Source organism: Euprymna scolopes, chromosome 3, assembly GCF_053919585.1.
Source record: "Euprymna scolopes isolate OS-2025 chromosome 3, ASM5391958v1, whole genome shotgun sequence".
Lineage (NCBI taxonomy): Eukaryota > Metazoa > Mollusca > Cephalopoda > Sepiida > Sepiolidae > Euprymna > Euprymna scolopes.
Window position 1 is genome coordinate 84,373,073 of NC_136484.1, and position 17,375 is coordinate 84,390,447.

Below are 17,375 nucleotides of genomic sequence, written 5' to 3' on the forward strand. Positions count from 1 at the left end.
AAAGGAGCCTGTTCAATAAAGCCCTGATGGATTTTGTATGTGGTGTTGGGTCATAAAAGACTTTAGCTTAAATCGTTGATCTACATTCTATGATTTTTATATATTTAAAAAAAATTTATACAAACTCTTTTATGTAATAAGAAATATAAATATAAACTTCCGCTTTTTTTTTTTGCTTTTATATTTTTATATTATTTATTGTTTTGTTTAATTAAAAAATTTTTTTTTTTTTGTCTATAGAAGATGGCACTATTACGATTTTTTCCCCATTTTGTGAATTGTTATCAAACAACAGTAAAATCTGGTTTGTTAACACAATATGTAAAACTCGGTAAGTACCAATACTTATAATTTAATAGTATCAATTTTGTAGCAATATGGCACACTCTCTCTATATTCACATACCTAATTTTGCATTGATGATACATTTTTCAGAGCTGGCATATTTTTCATCACACTAGCTTACTCTGGGTCTAGTCCTTTCACATCTTTGTCTATAATTTGACCAAGATATTTGTTGTTTTTTTTTCCATGAAATAAATCGTATTTTCCCTCCTTTACTTTAAATACATATTCCTGGATTCTCTTAAATAATATTTCATGTATATCTGATTTGTGTTGCTTGGTGCTTTTGCTGAATGTCATTTATGTAGGTTGTTAAAAATTCTGACTATTCCGACTATTACTTGCTTAAAAATGGCTGGTGTAATTTTAACCCCAACTGGTAATCATTTCGAATTGATAAAAACCTCTATGGGTATTTACACAAAGTAGCTTTGAGCACTCTTCGCCCACAGGTATTTGTAGATAGGCATTACTAAAATCAATTAAAAAAAAGTATTTCCTCTATTTACTTTAGCAAAAATTTCTCCTGGAGCTGACAGAGACAGATTTAAGAAGAAATATTAAAAAATTCTTCCTACTGATTCAAAGTTTCTAAATATTTACATATTTTTTGCAAAGTTCTGTTCTGATACTTGATGAAGAAACGGTTCTCAACTCAGATAATTTTTATTTTTATCTCAATCCAGATTTTTTCCATATTAAAAATTTTTCTGTATCTAACTCTGCTCTTGTGGGGGGGGTGTAAATAAAAATATGTGTAAATACATACATCATAAGCAACAATATTTTATGCAGAACAAATATTTCGATATGTTAACTAAAAAAAAATTATATTCAGCATTGCATGATGTTGTATGTTTTTATTGTTTTAAAATTGTCTTTCCCTATGCATCTATTATTGCTTTCTATTTTATATTGATTTTGCATTTGAAGGGTTTATCCTGTGACAATAAAAAACGTGTCTATTTGACGAGAAAGAAAATTGTTTTCAAATGGTTCACAATCATGTGAACAATTTGAAAACAATTTTCCTAATAATAAGAAATGAATTTAATGTTTTTAAAATCTTTTGATACCTTGTTCTGTAATTTTAGAAGTTCTCCATTTCCATGTTACTGCCCACTTCTTTCCATCAAGTTTTTGTCTTTCATTTTGAAAATGTTGGCTGATGACATCACAGTATACATCTCCAAACTTAATCTCAGCTTTCTTTATAGTCACACGTCCCATCTCACTGATTATATCCATTCCAATTATGACATTGATCAAGAATGTGATACATTATAATCACAGTGGCACTTTTACACTTGTACTCTACATACTTTTAGTTCTACTTTTAGTTCTTCTCTTTTAAATTTTATGTTCCTTCTGTCAACTGCTTTCACAGTGCCACTCCTACCACATCCACCCATAAGTTTGGAATTGATTAAAGTAGTGGTGCAACCGTTATCAACAGATGTATCATTACTGTATTATTCACAGTTACTTTTCTCATTGAAAAAGATCAGTACTATGCCTTCATTCTATTGCTTGGATTGCTACTGGCATTGAAGCTCCCTGAGCTTGAGGACAATCCATTGCAATGTGCCAAAACTTTTCATAATTATAGCACATTATTATGGTTGTGACTAGCACCGTAAAATCTTAAAGTGTGGTCCTTGACACCTAAATCACAAATGCTTACTGGTTTCATTTAAACCTTATTTCTCGGTATAGTGTTTTGTGCACTCACTGCCACTCTCAACCTCTTTTGCTAAAACCCATTGATCACTTAGGAAAAGCATATCATTTTTAATTGTATATTTTTTAAAGATTTCATTTTATGCTGGAATTTTTTTAAAATTTGTCTCTTTCTGTAAATAAGATAACTCCTATTATTGCTCTCTATTGATTTTATATTTGAAGAGTTTATCCCGTGACAAAAAAAAAGGTGTCTATTTGATTAGAAAGAACAGAAAACAATATAATAAATATACTAATCCATCATTATACGACTGTGATCAGTTTCAACTTGAAAAGTTTGTGTGTACCTATTTCCTTTGTGCATTGGTTGTAATGTGGTTGGTGGGGTCTATTTTACTCATATATATTTTTTCTATATTTTTATTTTAACATGATAGTATGCAAATCACCAATGGTCCATTTATCCTCTGCAATGATTCCTGATGATGTACGCTCTCAGTTTTCGGAACTTTCTGGTGGCTCTGTAGATTTAACAATGGATGAAGAATCTGGTATTGCAAAAATTACTCTCAATCATCCACAGAGGAAAAATGCTTTATCAGGTAATTTTATTTTGTCAAATAAAGATCAAATCACTTTGATATTGGATTTTAAATACTATGACTTTACAGTTATAATTAATTAACCAATAAAATGATAAACTTTATGAAGTTGCTTGAATCAAATCACTTTTAATCAAAATTACTTTTAATCAAAATTACTTTTAATCAAAAGTAATTTTAATCAAAAGCAATTTAAATTAATATTAATTTTAATGAAAAATGAATTTAATCAAAAGTAATTTTAATCAAAAGTAATTTTAATCAAAATGTTGGTTGATTTCTTATTTTATATATTTGTTTGCTCATCTTTATTCATTCCCTTATAAGAAGCTAACTAGAAGTTAAAATTTTGCATACATCTTTTTACATCGAAATAGACTGCCCAAAAAGCTTTGGGAAAGATTTCTTTCAATTCATTGCATAGGAGTGTTTACAACATGACATTTATGTGGGTGTGCTCCAGAGATCGATGCTTGGACCATTATAATTCCTGATATTTATAAACGACCTCCCTGATAAAATTGTGTCTGAGATAAATATATTTGCTGATGACACCATGCTTTATTTTACATGTACAGGAAAAACGAATGCATACATATCCAAGGTAAAGTCTGAAACCTTAGAAAATGACCGCCAGTCTGTAGTGGAATGAATACGTAAATGGATGGTAACATTTAATGCTCCTAAGACAAAGCTAATTTCTTTTAACAATTACAAGAAACCACCGGTTGCCATGACTAATAGCACTCTACCTAAGACTTCAGCTTAATATTCACAGGCAGTATGAATATTGTGGACCAGGAAGAAGAAAGACACAAACTCAGGATTAAATGAAACAAAGTGCATTGGAGAAAATAATACAGCAAATAAAGAAAGTAGTTGAACATGTGTCTAACTGCCAAGAATTTGACAGAGGTTGTCCAAACCCCAAGAGGCATGTGCTCCTGGTAAGAGGAAGAGTTCATTGTAGTCTGGAAGATAGGTGGCATAACATTCCCTTTCAAACCTTACCTTTGCAGGAGTTTCAATATCATTTCCTTTTAAGATTAATAAAGATAAGATTTGGAAAGTTCTGTTAGAGTGTTGGGCTATTTGAGTTATCTTTATGTTGAAAGTGTGACATATGGTACCCATAACTTCTTCTTTTTAGGAAATACTATTATCATCTGACAGTCATTTCCTAATTTGATTTAAATGTCTTTTATGAGAGAACTGATTATGTAAACCATATTTCTCATTCTTTGTAATTAAACTGGATTTGACTTTTAATATCATCCACTTGTTTCTGAATGTCATCTCATTTTTGTTTCATAAGTTTGTCAGCTAATTTGGTTTTCTATTTTGGCGTTCATACAACAAAACAGCAACTGGTATAATCAGATCAGTATTTGTGGTTCGAGTTAACATTGGTTTTTGCCTCTTTCTTAAAACTTCAGCCTCCTATTGTTTGTGTTTCAAAATAATGTCCTTTTGATGCTTGTAAAGTTTTTTATTCTATGCTCACTCTTTAATTGTTCTCATTGAAGCCGCATGATTTCTTGATGCTGTTTCGAATTATATGCTTTATTTTTTTCAGTGTCTTCCTTGATTTGTTGCATGAGCTTCATTTTTATCCATTTCATGTCTTGGAATTCTATTTGATAAATCTTCAGTCGTTTTTCATAGCTTGATTTTGAAAGAATTTTGCATGGTGCTTTTTTGCTTGTTGGAATTTTTCAATTCACTCTGACATTCAAATTTTTCTGAAGTCATTGACATAGGCCGCCCGAAAAAGCTTTGGGAAAGGTTTCTTCCATTTCCTTTTTTTAGTTTTTCTGACTCGATCATCAGATTTTCTACTTTCTGGCAAAAAGTGTCTATTGTAAATCCTATAGATTAAACTGTTGCATCTAGTCTGTGCTAAATAAATTGCTTTTTTAAGACAAACATTTGGAATTTTTTGATAATTCCATTTAAAGTAAATTAGTAATAATTTCACCCTCAGATTTAACTTTTGTACTTGTCACCGATCTGACTATTTTCTTGTTTTTTAGCATGGTTGGTTTATCCATTTCTATGCATGCAGATTTATTATGGATAAGTCAAATCCAAAGTTTAGTTGTAGACATTTTATTCAGGATTTTTACCTTTCTTATATTTGTGCTGTTCTGTTCATTTATTTTTGTAGATTTAATCTGACTTTATTTCCTTTATTCGTTCTGCAATGTGAAATGCCCAACTTTATTACAGGTTTTAAAACAGTATGCATGATCCTTAAACCAATGAAAGGAACCACAACAGAAACAGGGGCTAGGTGGTAATTTTTCCTGATTTTTATTTGGGTGACATGTTTTTGTAAAAGAGTGAAATAAATCTCTCTTTTTGGTTTGATTTGTTTTTGAAGAATGGTTGAAATTTGATTATGCAAACAATGCCTGACTCTTCACTATCTTTAGAAATTTGTTTAACACTTACAAATCTATGTCAGTTAGACTGGGGATGTCCAAACACGGAGAGGGATACAGTTATTTATAGTAAGAGGAAGAGTTCATTGTAATCCATAAGGTAATTTGAACAAATACATAGAAAACATTGCTAAGTTTACTGCAAAAAGATAGGCTCTGTCAACTATGCTGGAAAATTCTGATTAACTCATAGCACTGATGTCAATGAAATGACCCTGATTAACTCAACAAGGTTTGGAATTTCTTGCTTTCTCGACTATACTAATATGCAGAAATTTAAATGAAATGCAAACAGACATCTCGCTGCTCAACTTCCTACTTAGAGTGTCCCTGTAGGCATGGTTCCTAATTAACTGCAGCCTCGTACAGTTTGATAGCAATTTACCTTGTTCGGAATGATTAAGTTTTTTCAAAAGATTGTTTCACTTCTTTTTCTCAACTCAAAATCGTCATGGACATGGAATATGTGTCTACATTATAGATGGCTTTTCATGTGGTATGGACATCTCCAGAGAAGATTCTAAATTGCCCTATATGTGGTTCAGAGTAGCACTGACTCACAGCACCATGTTCATATTTGCCCTCTATCATCCCCATAACAATGGAGTTATACAAATTGTTCATGAATCCATCTGTATGCTTGACACTAATGAACAGTATGCAAGCTTTCTTGACCCTTTTCTTATAACTTGCCCAGAATTGTGCTCGTCCTCCATTCTGTCCCATTGGGATCTTCTGATCACTCAGTTAAGATAAAAACAAAATGTAATAAGTCCTCAAATGTATCTCTCCATCATATTGTATATTGATAGTCTATGGCTAATTGAGATAACTTTCGGACATTTATATCAGATATATATAGAAATGAGACAAAAAAATGGAGTTTCATTCTATATTAATAAACAACTTTATTTGTTATTTTCGTTAGTAGCTCTAGTAGAAGAGAGAAACGGGTTTGTAGGTTGAAGTGTTCTTGTGTAAAGATGGAATTACTATCATGCCAGCTAGTTGAAGGAGAGAATAGTTCAGTTTTGTTTACACATGTTTATAGCTAGTAGCCATTGGTACAAATGAAGCCGATTAAAGGAAAAAGAAAGGGAAAGGTATTCAGTGTGTTCACGTATTGTTGTGGATGAGTATGTGTGTGTGTGTCAGTGTATGTTCTTTAGCAAGATAAAAAATGTTCATTTGGGTACATGGAAATAAATGGTAGAAGAGAGCCATTGATAGCTTGTTGTACTCACATTCGGCCGATGTGTGCTGCTGACAGAGCAGCGAGAAAAAGAGGAAGAAGGTTTTAGATTTCACTTTTTATATACTCTGTCACATGATTGAGAGCTAGCATGTGATTGGACAAGCCAGGGAGAAAATGGATTTCAAATCTCGAGTCAAGAGAATTAGCTTCTGTCTGTTTGTAGCAAGTGTCAGCTGCTACATATACCTCTGCACTCCATGTTTAAAAAAATTGTCCTCTATAGTATCTGGCCTGACAGAATGGTTAATTGTCAGTATAGACCACAAGAAATTCCAGCGAAAGCCTAATAGCCAGCCTTGGTTCACGCCAGAATGTGCTGCTGCCATTATACACAGAAATCACTATTTCCATTGCTTTCAGCAAAATAGATGCTATGAAACTAAAGCCAATGTTAGGACTGCTAGCAACTACTGTAAAAGAGTAATAAAGAATGCAAGAGTTTCGTATGCTCAGTACGTGAAGTTTAAAGTAGCTGAACAGTGGCTTGGTTCTTACCAGTTTTGGTGCAAACATGGTCCTGAACAGAGATGTGTCCTCTATCCCTACCATCATCAATGGACCTGATGTAATTTCGTCAGCATCTGACAAAATAAAATTTGTTGCCAAAAACTTTGCAGCAAAGTCTACCCCTTTTGACCATGGCTGTCTACTCACTGTATTTTCTCCTGTGACTAAAAACATGTTCTGCAATATACAAATATTTGTGCATGATGTTGCCAAGCTTATCAAAGACCTTAATTCCAGTAAAGCAACTGACTCCGACGACATTCCAATCATAGTGCTCAAAAAGCTTCAACCCATACTTACAAAGCCGTTGCCTTAAGGAGAAATGCTTCCCAACACCCTGGAAAACTTCATCAGTTTGCCTTGTATTTAAAAATTCCAGAGATCAGTCATGTGTCTCTCAGTACAGACCATTCAGTCTCCTTTGTATCATGAGTAAGTTGCTGGAATCTGTGATAACTAGAAAAGGGGTCAACCACTTCAGCAGAAGTAACCTACTCAGTGACATGCAATATGGTTTCCATTTTGCTAGAGTTACACTTGATGTGCTAACTGTAATATCACACTGAAAAATGATTGGTGCAACCTTAACTCTACCCACAAATATTTGTAGAAAAGCATCACTAAATTCAATCTTAAAACTTTTTTCTCTATTGAGTTTAGCAAATATTTTTTCTGAACTATGCAGAAGATAGTGCATGGTTCAATTCTGTGGAGAAATCTGCACAAACATAGACCTATTTACTTTTTTTTTACATAGATTGTCGGCAAAGACAATACTCCTATCTTTTTGAGTCTATATAATTCCTTAACAATCTGATAAAGAATTAAAATAAACCTGTTCAGTTATCTCCGGGGGTGGGGGGGGCTGAATATATATATATATATATATATATATATATATATATATATATATATATATATATATATATATTCAGCCTCCCCCCCCCCCCCGATATAACTGAACAGGTTTATTTTGATTCTTTCATCTTTAGCATTTAAAGTTTCAATATGTTGACAGAAAAAAGTTTATGAATACTTGTATATTCCATAATTAAAATTTTTCTATCCAATCCATGCCAAAGAGGTTGTTTGAGTTGTTCAGTAGAAACATTTTTATTTCAAAGTTTGTATGTAATGTTAGTGATTAGCTTGCCTTTTAATATTATTTACTCCTTTTTTATACTTTACATAAGTTTTCTTATTCTCATCAAAGTTGGTTTTACTATTTTTTTCTGCATTTGAAGATTATTATTGATAGATATGAATTAAGTTGTTTATTGAATATTTTTACCTGCACAAATTTCCTGATGTTTTAAACTTTATCACTGTTAGCAATTTTAATAAAGATTTTCTTTTCTTTATTTTTAATTCTGCAATGTATACTTTTGTGTCCTATGTGACTGCAATTTGAACACCTTTTCATTTTATATGGACAATCTTTGTATCAATGAAATAACTCACAACCAAAACACAATTTAGGCGGTGTATTGTTTTTTTTTTGGTTAATCAAATGTAGTTGGTGAATTAATTTTCTTTTTTTACATATTTTCTAATATATGGCACTCTGCTTTTCTCAATGTTTCTTGAATATTTGCAGACACTACTAAAACGTTAGCAATCTTCTGCAATATGCTTATGTGTTAAACCAGGTTCATTCTCTAGTTTGAGAACCCTTCGTCTGATTTCAGTTATCATACTTGATACTAAACCCTACGATTAGACATTGCAAATTGTTAGCACTTAACTCTAACAATTTGAAATCATCACAGTGTTTGTTAACTACATTAGCAAAAGTAGGGTACTTGTGCATTTAATGAACCAGACGTAACTCAGCATTTGCTCGCCTTTGTCCGGCGCATGACGTCAACAGCCAGATAAAACCAAGCGTTGCCGATAAAATAAAAACAACGCTACAAAATAACTGTAAAATGAAATTGTAAATGTACAAACATCCAAAAATAAATAAATGAAAAGCAAAAACCTACCGTTCATTTATGTTTTTTTTATTATTAGTATTATTGTTTTAAATTGTTTTCTGTTTGCAAAATATATACATATAAAACATTTTTTGTAAACAAATAATAGTAATTACTTTTTTTTAATGAAACGTTTTTTTTTTTCAACTATTTACGAAAAATAACCAATGAAAATGATATTTGTAGGATTTTGTTTTTTAAACAAATAATAGTTAGTAATTTTTTTTTTGTGAAACTTTTTTTTTTTTCAACTATTTACGTAAAAAAAAGAAAAAATCGTAAGAAAAAGGAAAGGAACAAAACTTTTTTTTTTTAAACCAGAATCCCTGCAAGATTTTTTTTTTTGCCAGGAGCATATTTTCTCAGGAGGATGTATTTTCCTCAGACTTTTGGAGGGCATCAGACGACAAAATGGATGGAGATGAGATAGCGAATGTGATAGGAAGCTCCTTACCAACCGGGTAGCTTTCGGCATGTGGGTTAATATGGAGTCAAACAGCTGTCTACCAAACTTTTGTCTCCACATAAACTCTAAACGATATGTGTCCAAAAGCCCCCAGTTGGTTCCGCATTCTCATTTATTGTGCTGCTTTGCTTCCTTCCACATCCACTGCACATGATTTGTTGTTGCTTGTATTACGATGGGATCTACAAAATTAAGGCTGTGGTTCACTGTTAAATGGTGATACCCCTCCTCTCCTCCCACTTTGCTGTAAGCCCTCCAAAAGTCTGATACGTCCGTGGTCCCCGGCAGAATCTATTTTCTTATTAGTGGAAGGAGGGTTTCAGCATTCCTATTTGGTACGTTAACCAAAAACCCTAATTTTTTGGTGGGGTCGGAATATCCACCGACCCAGACCGGTGTTAGACGTCTGCCAATGTGTTTCCGGTTATCGAAGAAGACAGACTCGTCGTTTTCGACCATATGGCCTGGGCCTCCTATCTGCTGGGGATTCCTGAAAAAGTAATCCTGGCATATATCTTGCAGGAAATTCTTCCAGTCCACAACTGATTCCTAGTCGCCGCCATCTCAAACGCCCATATCGAAATTCTTGTCTGCTGCTCAGCGCGTGCACGTGCGGCGAGTTGAAACTAAGTGTGCAGCGTTTTGATTGGCTGATGACCATGTTTCGTCAGACAGCAGCTGTTGACATCATGCGTTGGACAAAGCTAAGCAAATGTGTTATGTCTGGTTCGTTAAATGCACAAGTACCAAACGTAGTGTTCTTTTCTTGTGAAATTCATACATTTTGATTTTTTTGTAAAAAAGAGACATTTTGGAGCTAAGCAATTTAGTTAATCATTGCACCATTAAACAAATGTAAGATTGTTTGTTTTGTTTTTTTGAGTAATATATAATTGAGGAATTTGGTATGTTCAACCATACCGAATTTTATTAATAGTAAACAGACCTTTTTAAAATGGATCCAATTCACATTTTCCGTTCTTGTTGCTCCAATTGTTTTTCTTAAAATTGTTTTCTAGTCAAACCTTGTTCTTCTTTAATGATATCCAACATGGCAATTTTAAATTCCTCTATTTTCATCCCTTGAATATGCTACAAAAATTTGTGTGTATTCTTTTGGATAGTTGATAATTTTGTCTACTGGAAGATAAATTCTTCATTTCTTAGTGAGAAACATGTTTGTTCAAACTTATATATATGATTAAATAAAGAAAATAAAAATGAAGAGAAAAACAACAGATCGTTTGTTGTTTTTTTCTCACCTGGTTGAATGATTTAGATTTCCAAACCTTCTTTGAAGAAAGATTTCAAATCTTTCTCAAGAATGAAAACCTCAATCCTATTTTCTAATGTTGGAGTATTTCCCTCTGTTTTTTTGTTTTTTTTAATTTCCTTATCATTTTGTTCTAGCTGGGGATGCCAAACATTAACCTGCTACCTCATACATTCCAACCGAGAGATCTTTTTAAGATTCTAACAGTTTCTTTAATTGAAATTGCTTGTATCTCTCCTGCACTTAGTTTATTAAGTTGTTTATTAAATATTTTTACCTGCACAAATGCCAGGTAGTTTTGAAATTTTTTTCAGGAGATTTGATACACTTTGTGTTAAAAATCCAGTATGGTTTCTAATTTCTCGCTGTTACTGGTGTAGTTAGCATTTTTTCTGAGTATACTACCTAAGATTTTTTTTTTTTTTTGCAAGTTCAACATCGCCAGTTGTAGTAATGGTTATGTTGTACTCAACATAAGTCCAAGCTTTCCTTGTCAGTGTTGTGTCCGACATAAGTTCAGATTATCTTGTGTCTAAATAAGATTGAGTTCTTGCTGCCAGTGTTGTTACTTTTAAGTGGTGACACTATATAAGTCAACATGTTGGTATATTTACAAAAATGTGTATTTGTAGAAGTATAGAATAGTATGTTACAGAAATACTGCTACAAGACTGTCTTAAAACTGCCATGAAACTGCTGCATCCTTTGTCATGATCTGCCTATGCATAATGTCTATAAGAGTCCATATAGTCATAGAAATCTGATAGATTACCACACTATAATAGTAAGATAGCAAAGGATTTGAAGGTATCAGAAGGCAACATATTCATCATTTTACATGAACATTTGTCAATGCCACATTTGCTCACAGTTTATCAAAAATAAAAACCTATTGATGATTCAGAGCATGGTTTGCAACTGTTTCAAGGCAACAGAAAGGAGTTTTTGTGTTAAAATTGTACAATAGATTTAATATCAATCCATCATTTTACACTAGAAGCAAATCAGCAATCAACTGAGTGGAGCACAGTAGGTTAAAGCCATCCAAAGTGACCAAAGATACAAACATCAGAAGACAAGGTTTTGTTTTCCTTAGTTTTGTATATGCAAGGTATTTTGTCAATTCGCTTACCTTGACAAAGACAGATCATCAATAGCGAATATGATATTATTGTAGTGTTTGAAGGAAGAAATTGTCAGAAATGGACAGAAATCAAAAAGAAAAAGTGCTCTTTCACAAAGACAATGTGCCATGTCATAAATCAATCACTGTGATAGCAAAACTACATCCTATTCTCTAGATCTGGCCTAGACACTAATGTCTCAAAAAAATGCTCCAGGAAAAGAAATTTTGCTCTAATGAAGAAGTAATATCAGAAAAGAAGAATACTGCTGCTCAGAGCAATCTTTCTTACTTTGATGAGTCCAAAATCGACTTTGAAATCTAGTGGAGAATAATTTCTTTTCTTTCTGTCACTTTCTTACAGAAGAAATGCTGCCAGTCTTTTTCTATCGATATTTCCATGGAAGGTACTCGACTGAGCTCCAATCTCTGCTTTCTTCCTGTAAAATATTCACAGCAAGAACGTGTCTTCCTACTACCATTGCAAACATTTTTTTTTTTCTGTGTTCTTAAAATTAAACAGAATTTCTATGAACAGAGTTTCTTTCCAAGAATTTGGAGTTTCTTTCTAAGAAACTGTGAAACACATTATGATGGAATTGCTTCTATGCCGACTACAACGTGGTTGTCTTGAAGTATAATGTCAACAAATGTTTGTATCATGAAATGGCAATCCTACTGAGAACATTCTAAAATAATAAGCTTTTTTTATATAAGATTTTCAAAAGGTGTTAATAAAAATATTTATTAAAATATACTTAATAGTAGTCACAAAGAAGTTAATAAAAATATTTATTAAAATATACTTAATAGAAGTCACAAAGAAGTTAATAAAAATATTTATTAAAATATACTTAATAGAAGTCACAAAGAAGTTAATAAAAATATTTATTAAAATATACTTAATAGTAGTCACAAAGAAGTTAATAAAAATATTTATTAAAATATACTTAATAGAAGTCACAAAGAAGTTAATAAAAATATTTATTAAAATATACTTAATAGTAGTCACAAAGAAGTTAATAAAAATATTTATTAAAATATACTTAATAGTAGTCACAAAGAAGTTAATAAAAATATTTATTAAAATATACTTAATAGAAGTCACAAAGAAGTTAATAAAAATATTTATTAAAATATACTTAATAGTAGTCACAAAGAAGTTAATGAAAATATTTATTAAAATATACTTAATAGTAGTCACAAAGAAGTTAATAAAAGTTATGGCTTTCTGCAGTGGAATGTTAAATTAATATAATATTCAACATACAAATTTACAAAAACTTACGGAATTATTTTTGTTTCAACCTTTTCAGTGTATTATTGATTGGAAGCACAGTTTATGATTTATGTTTTAGATTCTGTATATAATTTTATAGTTTTTATTGATTTTCATATTTTAAAACTAATCTAATTTTTCTTTTCTGTCTTAGGGAAAATGATGTTGGACTTGGCAGACATTGTATCAGAATTAGAAAAGTGGAAATCTGGTAAAGGCATCCTTCTTCATGGTGCTTGTCATACCTTCTGTTCTGGTGGTGACCTAAAAACAGTGCGTGCTATAGGCAATTCTGTGAGTGGAGAAACAATGTCGAATATGATGCAAAAGACACTTACCAAACTATTGAATCTTCCTTTTTTGAGTGTTGCTTTGATTGAAGGACTTGCTCTTGGAGGTGGGGCAGAATTAACTACTGCTTGTGATTTCCGACTAATGATGACAACAGCCAAGATCGGTTTTGTTCAAATAAAGATGGGTGTAATAACTGGTTGGGGTGGGGGTACTCGACTTGTAAATTTAGTTGGGCGAGGCACTGCCCTTGAACTATTTAGTACAGGTAAAATACTCAATGCAGAGTCAGCTCTCAAATTAGGCCTAGTTGACTACATGATTGAAGAAAGTAGTGACCCTGTTGATGCAGGAGTGCAATTTTTAAAGAAACGATGTGAAGGCGATGTTCTACTTAGGCAATCTATAAAGTCAATGGTCAATTATGCTTCTTCTGAATATTTTCACTCTTCACTAAATCATGAGAGATCGCTATTTAGCAACCTTTGGGGTGGGCCTGTGTTTCAAAAGGCATTAGCCAAAAATATAAAGCATAAATCTTGAAGTTGTTTTATTCGGTAGATAAAAGAGATTGATATATTTTGTAGTATCACAACAAAATATCTTGTAATAGATATGAAAACTAATCTTATTTGCTTATGACTTTTTCACAAATATTTTAATCTCTTTTGGATTATTTCTTACGTGTAAAAAATGTCTTTATATTTTTATTTCTGTATGATATAGTGCATTTTTAATATGAGTATGAGGGAGTTTAAAACATGAAATGAATTTCAGACAAAATGGAATGTTTAGTATCAGGAATAGTGAATAAATGTGAAAACAGACTAATAGAAATAAGAACACAATCATATCATTAAAAAGACCCATTCTACTTTATAGATGTGTTTGTGTTCTTAGTTTTACTAATCTCTTGTCATGCTTATTCACTATTCTATATGTCATATTTCTTGGTCATTGCCATATTTGGCTTGTGTCTCTAAAAATCTATTGGCCTCAACCTCCCATAACTAGTTTGATTAACAAGAATTTTTCGAAGTATGACAGATTGAATAAAGTATTTAATTGTACACTTTTGTCTCATGACTTGTCTCAAATTGTAAACTTTTCACACTTTCCTGATAATGACCTTCATCAACCATCCTCTTTTTCTCACTTTTTTTCTGGTTTGTACTCTATATCATTTTTTCATCCATTAGGTTCTTCTGATCATGCTGTTGTTGATTTTAATTTTTCTGTAAAGTCTTCTGTTGATTATCCCTTCCATAGGAAGATGTTAAACTACAAGATTGCCATTGCAGCATTAAACTACAAGATTGCCATTGCAGCATTAAACTACAAGATGGCCATTGCAGCATTAAACTACAAGATGGCCATTGCAGCATTAAACTACAAGATGGCCATTGCAGCATTAAACTACAAGATGGCCATTGCAGCATTAAACTACAAGATTGCCATTGCAGCATTAAACTACAAGATGGCCATTGCAGCATTAAACTACAAGATGGCCATTGCAGCATTAAACTACAAGATTGCCATTGCAGCATTAAACTACAAGATTGCCATTGCAGCATTAAACTACAAGATGGCCATTGCAGCATTAAACTACAAGATGGCCATTGCAGCATTAAACTACAAGATGGCCATTGCAGCATTAAACTACAAGATGGCCATTGCAGCATTAAACTACAAGATGGCCATTGCAGCATTAAACTACAAGATTGCCATTGCAGCATTAAACTACAAGATGGCCATTGCAGCATTAAACTACAAGATGGCCATTGCAGCATTAAACTACAAGATGGCCATTGCAGCATTAAACTACAAGATGGCCATTGCAGCATTAAACTACAAGATGGCCATTGCAGCATTAAACTACAAGATGGCCATTGCAGCATTAAACTACAAGATGGCCATTGCAGCATTAAACTACAAGATGGCCATTGCAGCATTAAACTACAAGATGGCCATTGCAGCATTAAACTACAAGATGGCCATTGCAGCATTAAACTACAAGATGGCCATTGCAGCTTCCTATATGACATTTCATGGAAGCAATTATGCATGATTGGGATATCTGGCATGAGCGTGTGAGCTCCAATTACAGCTGAAAGATGATGATAATCATCACTCATTGTAAGTTTCACACCAAATCTCGTTGTCCTCCCTGGTTTTCATATATTTTTGCTTCATTATTGATCATTGTAACCATTACTTTAATTAGTATTATTTAGATGGTTCTGAGTCTTCCAGACAATCCTACAGAAGACCTAGCAATGTCTGTAAGAGAGCTATTCTCAAAGGATTTGTAACTATCATCTCAAAAGTTTGGCTCTTGTGATTTTTTAAGGATCTTCAACAGCGATATCAATAATGGTAAGTCTGCTATTCCTTATCTTCTGAATATTTTGTCTTCTAAGGATAATGCTGATCTCAGTTGAAGAGATGAGATAGATCTCTGAAAAGTTGCAAGAAAAACACTGTTTTCAATTGATGAATCGTTACACAGTATCATCACAGGAATTAATACTAACAAAGATGTATATGTGTAGGATCTCTTCAAAATCGAAAGAGATATTGTACAAGAAATGGATGGACAATCAGTGTTCTCTTACTCTCACAAACAGAGTTTGAATGCAAAGACTCTAGCATCCAGCAAGAACATGAAAATGTCTGCAGATCATAGCATTGATCCAGTATTCTTGTTTCAGAAGTTTCTCATAGTCTCTCAGATGGGAAATCTTCGATTAGATGATGTCATGTCCTATGAACTGTGTCTATACCCAATGTCTTTGAAGGAGAAGGCCTCTTGTGTCAGGTGGACAAACCATAACTTGCCGAAGCAATCAGAAACTAAAACAAAATCAGACAATGGTGTGTAGCAAACTGTTCTAGTCATAGAGGATACCATACTAGATGGAGGATCTCTTCTTCACCATGTATACAGTTTGATTGCAAACAATTATGCCTCAGTCACTGTCAAAAACTATGGAATGTGGAGTTTGATAGTTATGAGGTTGGGCCAAGTATAATCACGGTGTGTCAACAAAAAGAGGTGTTCTTTCAGAGGCAGGTAAAACTTTTGATCCTTTATCTCTCTATCTCTTACTATTCGCAGCCATGTGCTTATCAGATTCATGTGGAAGAATGATTTGGGCTGGGATGATCTTCTCCAGCCTACAATTCTGAGCGATTAGAAAAAGCTTGCTGCAGATCTCTCAGGATTGAGTGACCTATGTTTTTCCCGAAGGGTCTTTGTGGTGGGGCTGCCAGGGGATATGTATCTTTTTTTGCGATGCTTCCAAGGAGGCATATTGTTTTGTTATGTACATCGTGCAGAGTGGTCAGTCTTCTTTACTGTTTGCAAATGTTAAGGTTGCAACGATGATGGACAAAACTTTACCTATTTCGAAATTAATGACTGTTTTCCTCACCTTAAATGTCTCCCCACAATCTTGGACAATTGTAAAGGATTTGTTCCTACAAACTTGTGTGTGGCCACAGATGCCCAGGTGGTGTTATTCTGGCTTCCATCATGGAATATGACTAGCAAAAACATTTTTGCAAAAAACAGGCTCAAGGATATTCTGCAGATGAATCTGAAGTTGAAATCTCATTTTGGCTTAAAAACTCTCTTCAAGTATGTGAACACTACACACAACCCAGCTGATTTAATAACAATAGGGTTAACCTTAAGGAGATTTCAATCTGCCTTCCTTGAGTTAGACATGTCAGTAAATGGCCTGCACTCCAGCAAATTGCTCCATAATACACCACCAAGAGTATCCTTTCATCGTACCTTTTCTGAGGTTTTCCTCACTCTTCCACTTGCTGAATGTAACTACTCTGGTGTTTAAGTTTATAGCCATCTGACTCTATCAATAATGGGACTACAGCTCTAAGGCAGTGATTTACCTAATGAAGACATTGCAACGGCAAGAATTTATGACAGAGATTGAGTACCTAAAGGAGCCAATCAAAAGACCCATGCCGGTTAGAGTTCATAATTTGTCTTTTCTTGGACACTGACAGGTTGAATCTATTTAGAGGAAGAATTGATCAATCTTCACACCTTACATATGAAGTTAAAAAACCTATTCTGATAGGGAAACATCACATGACCAAACTCAT

The 17,375-nt window shown here is 33.0% G+C and overlaps 1 protein-coding gene across 5 annotated transcripts in view; it reads left to right on the plus strand.

The window, feature by feature from the left end:
* Positions 1–14,314, plus strand: part of LOC145256763 (ethylmalonyl-CoA decarboxylase-like) — a 62,316-nt gene extending 48,002 nt beyond the window's left edge. For 4 of the 5 annotated variants that reach the window (XM_080115601.1, XM_080115603.1, XM_080115600.1 and 1 more), the window contains exons 2-4: positions 241–331; positions 2,466–2,630; positions 13,108–14,314. In XM_080115601.1, coding sequence (XP_079971727.1) covers positions 244–331; positions 2,466–2,630; positions 13,108–13,787 — 933 coding nt within the window. In that variant the 5' untranslated portion in view covers positions 241–243 and the 3' untranslated portion in view covers positions 13,788–14,314. The remainder of the gene's footprint in view (positions 1–240; positions 332–2,465; positions 2,631–13,107) is intronic. The other variant, XM_080115606.1, reaches the window with a different exon arrangement.
* Positions 14,315–17,375: the final 3,061 nt, after the last annotated feature.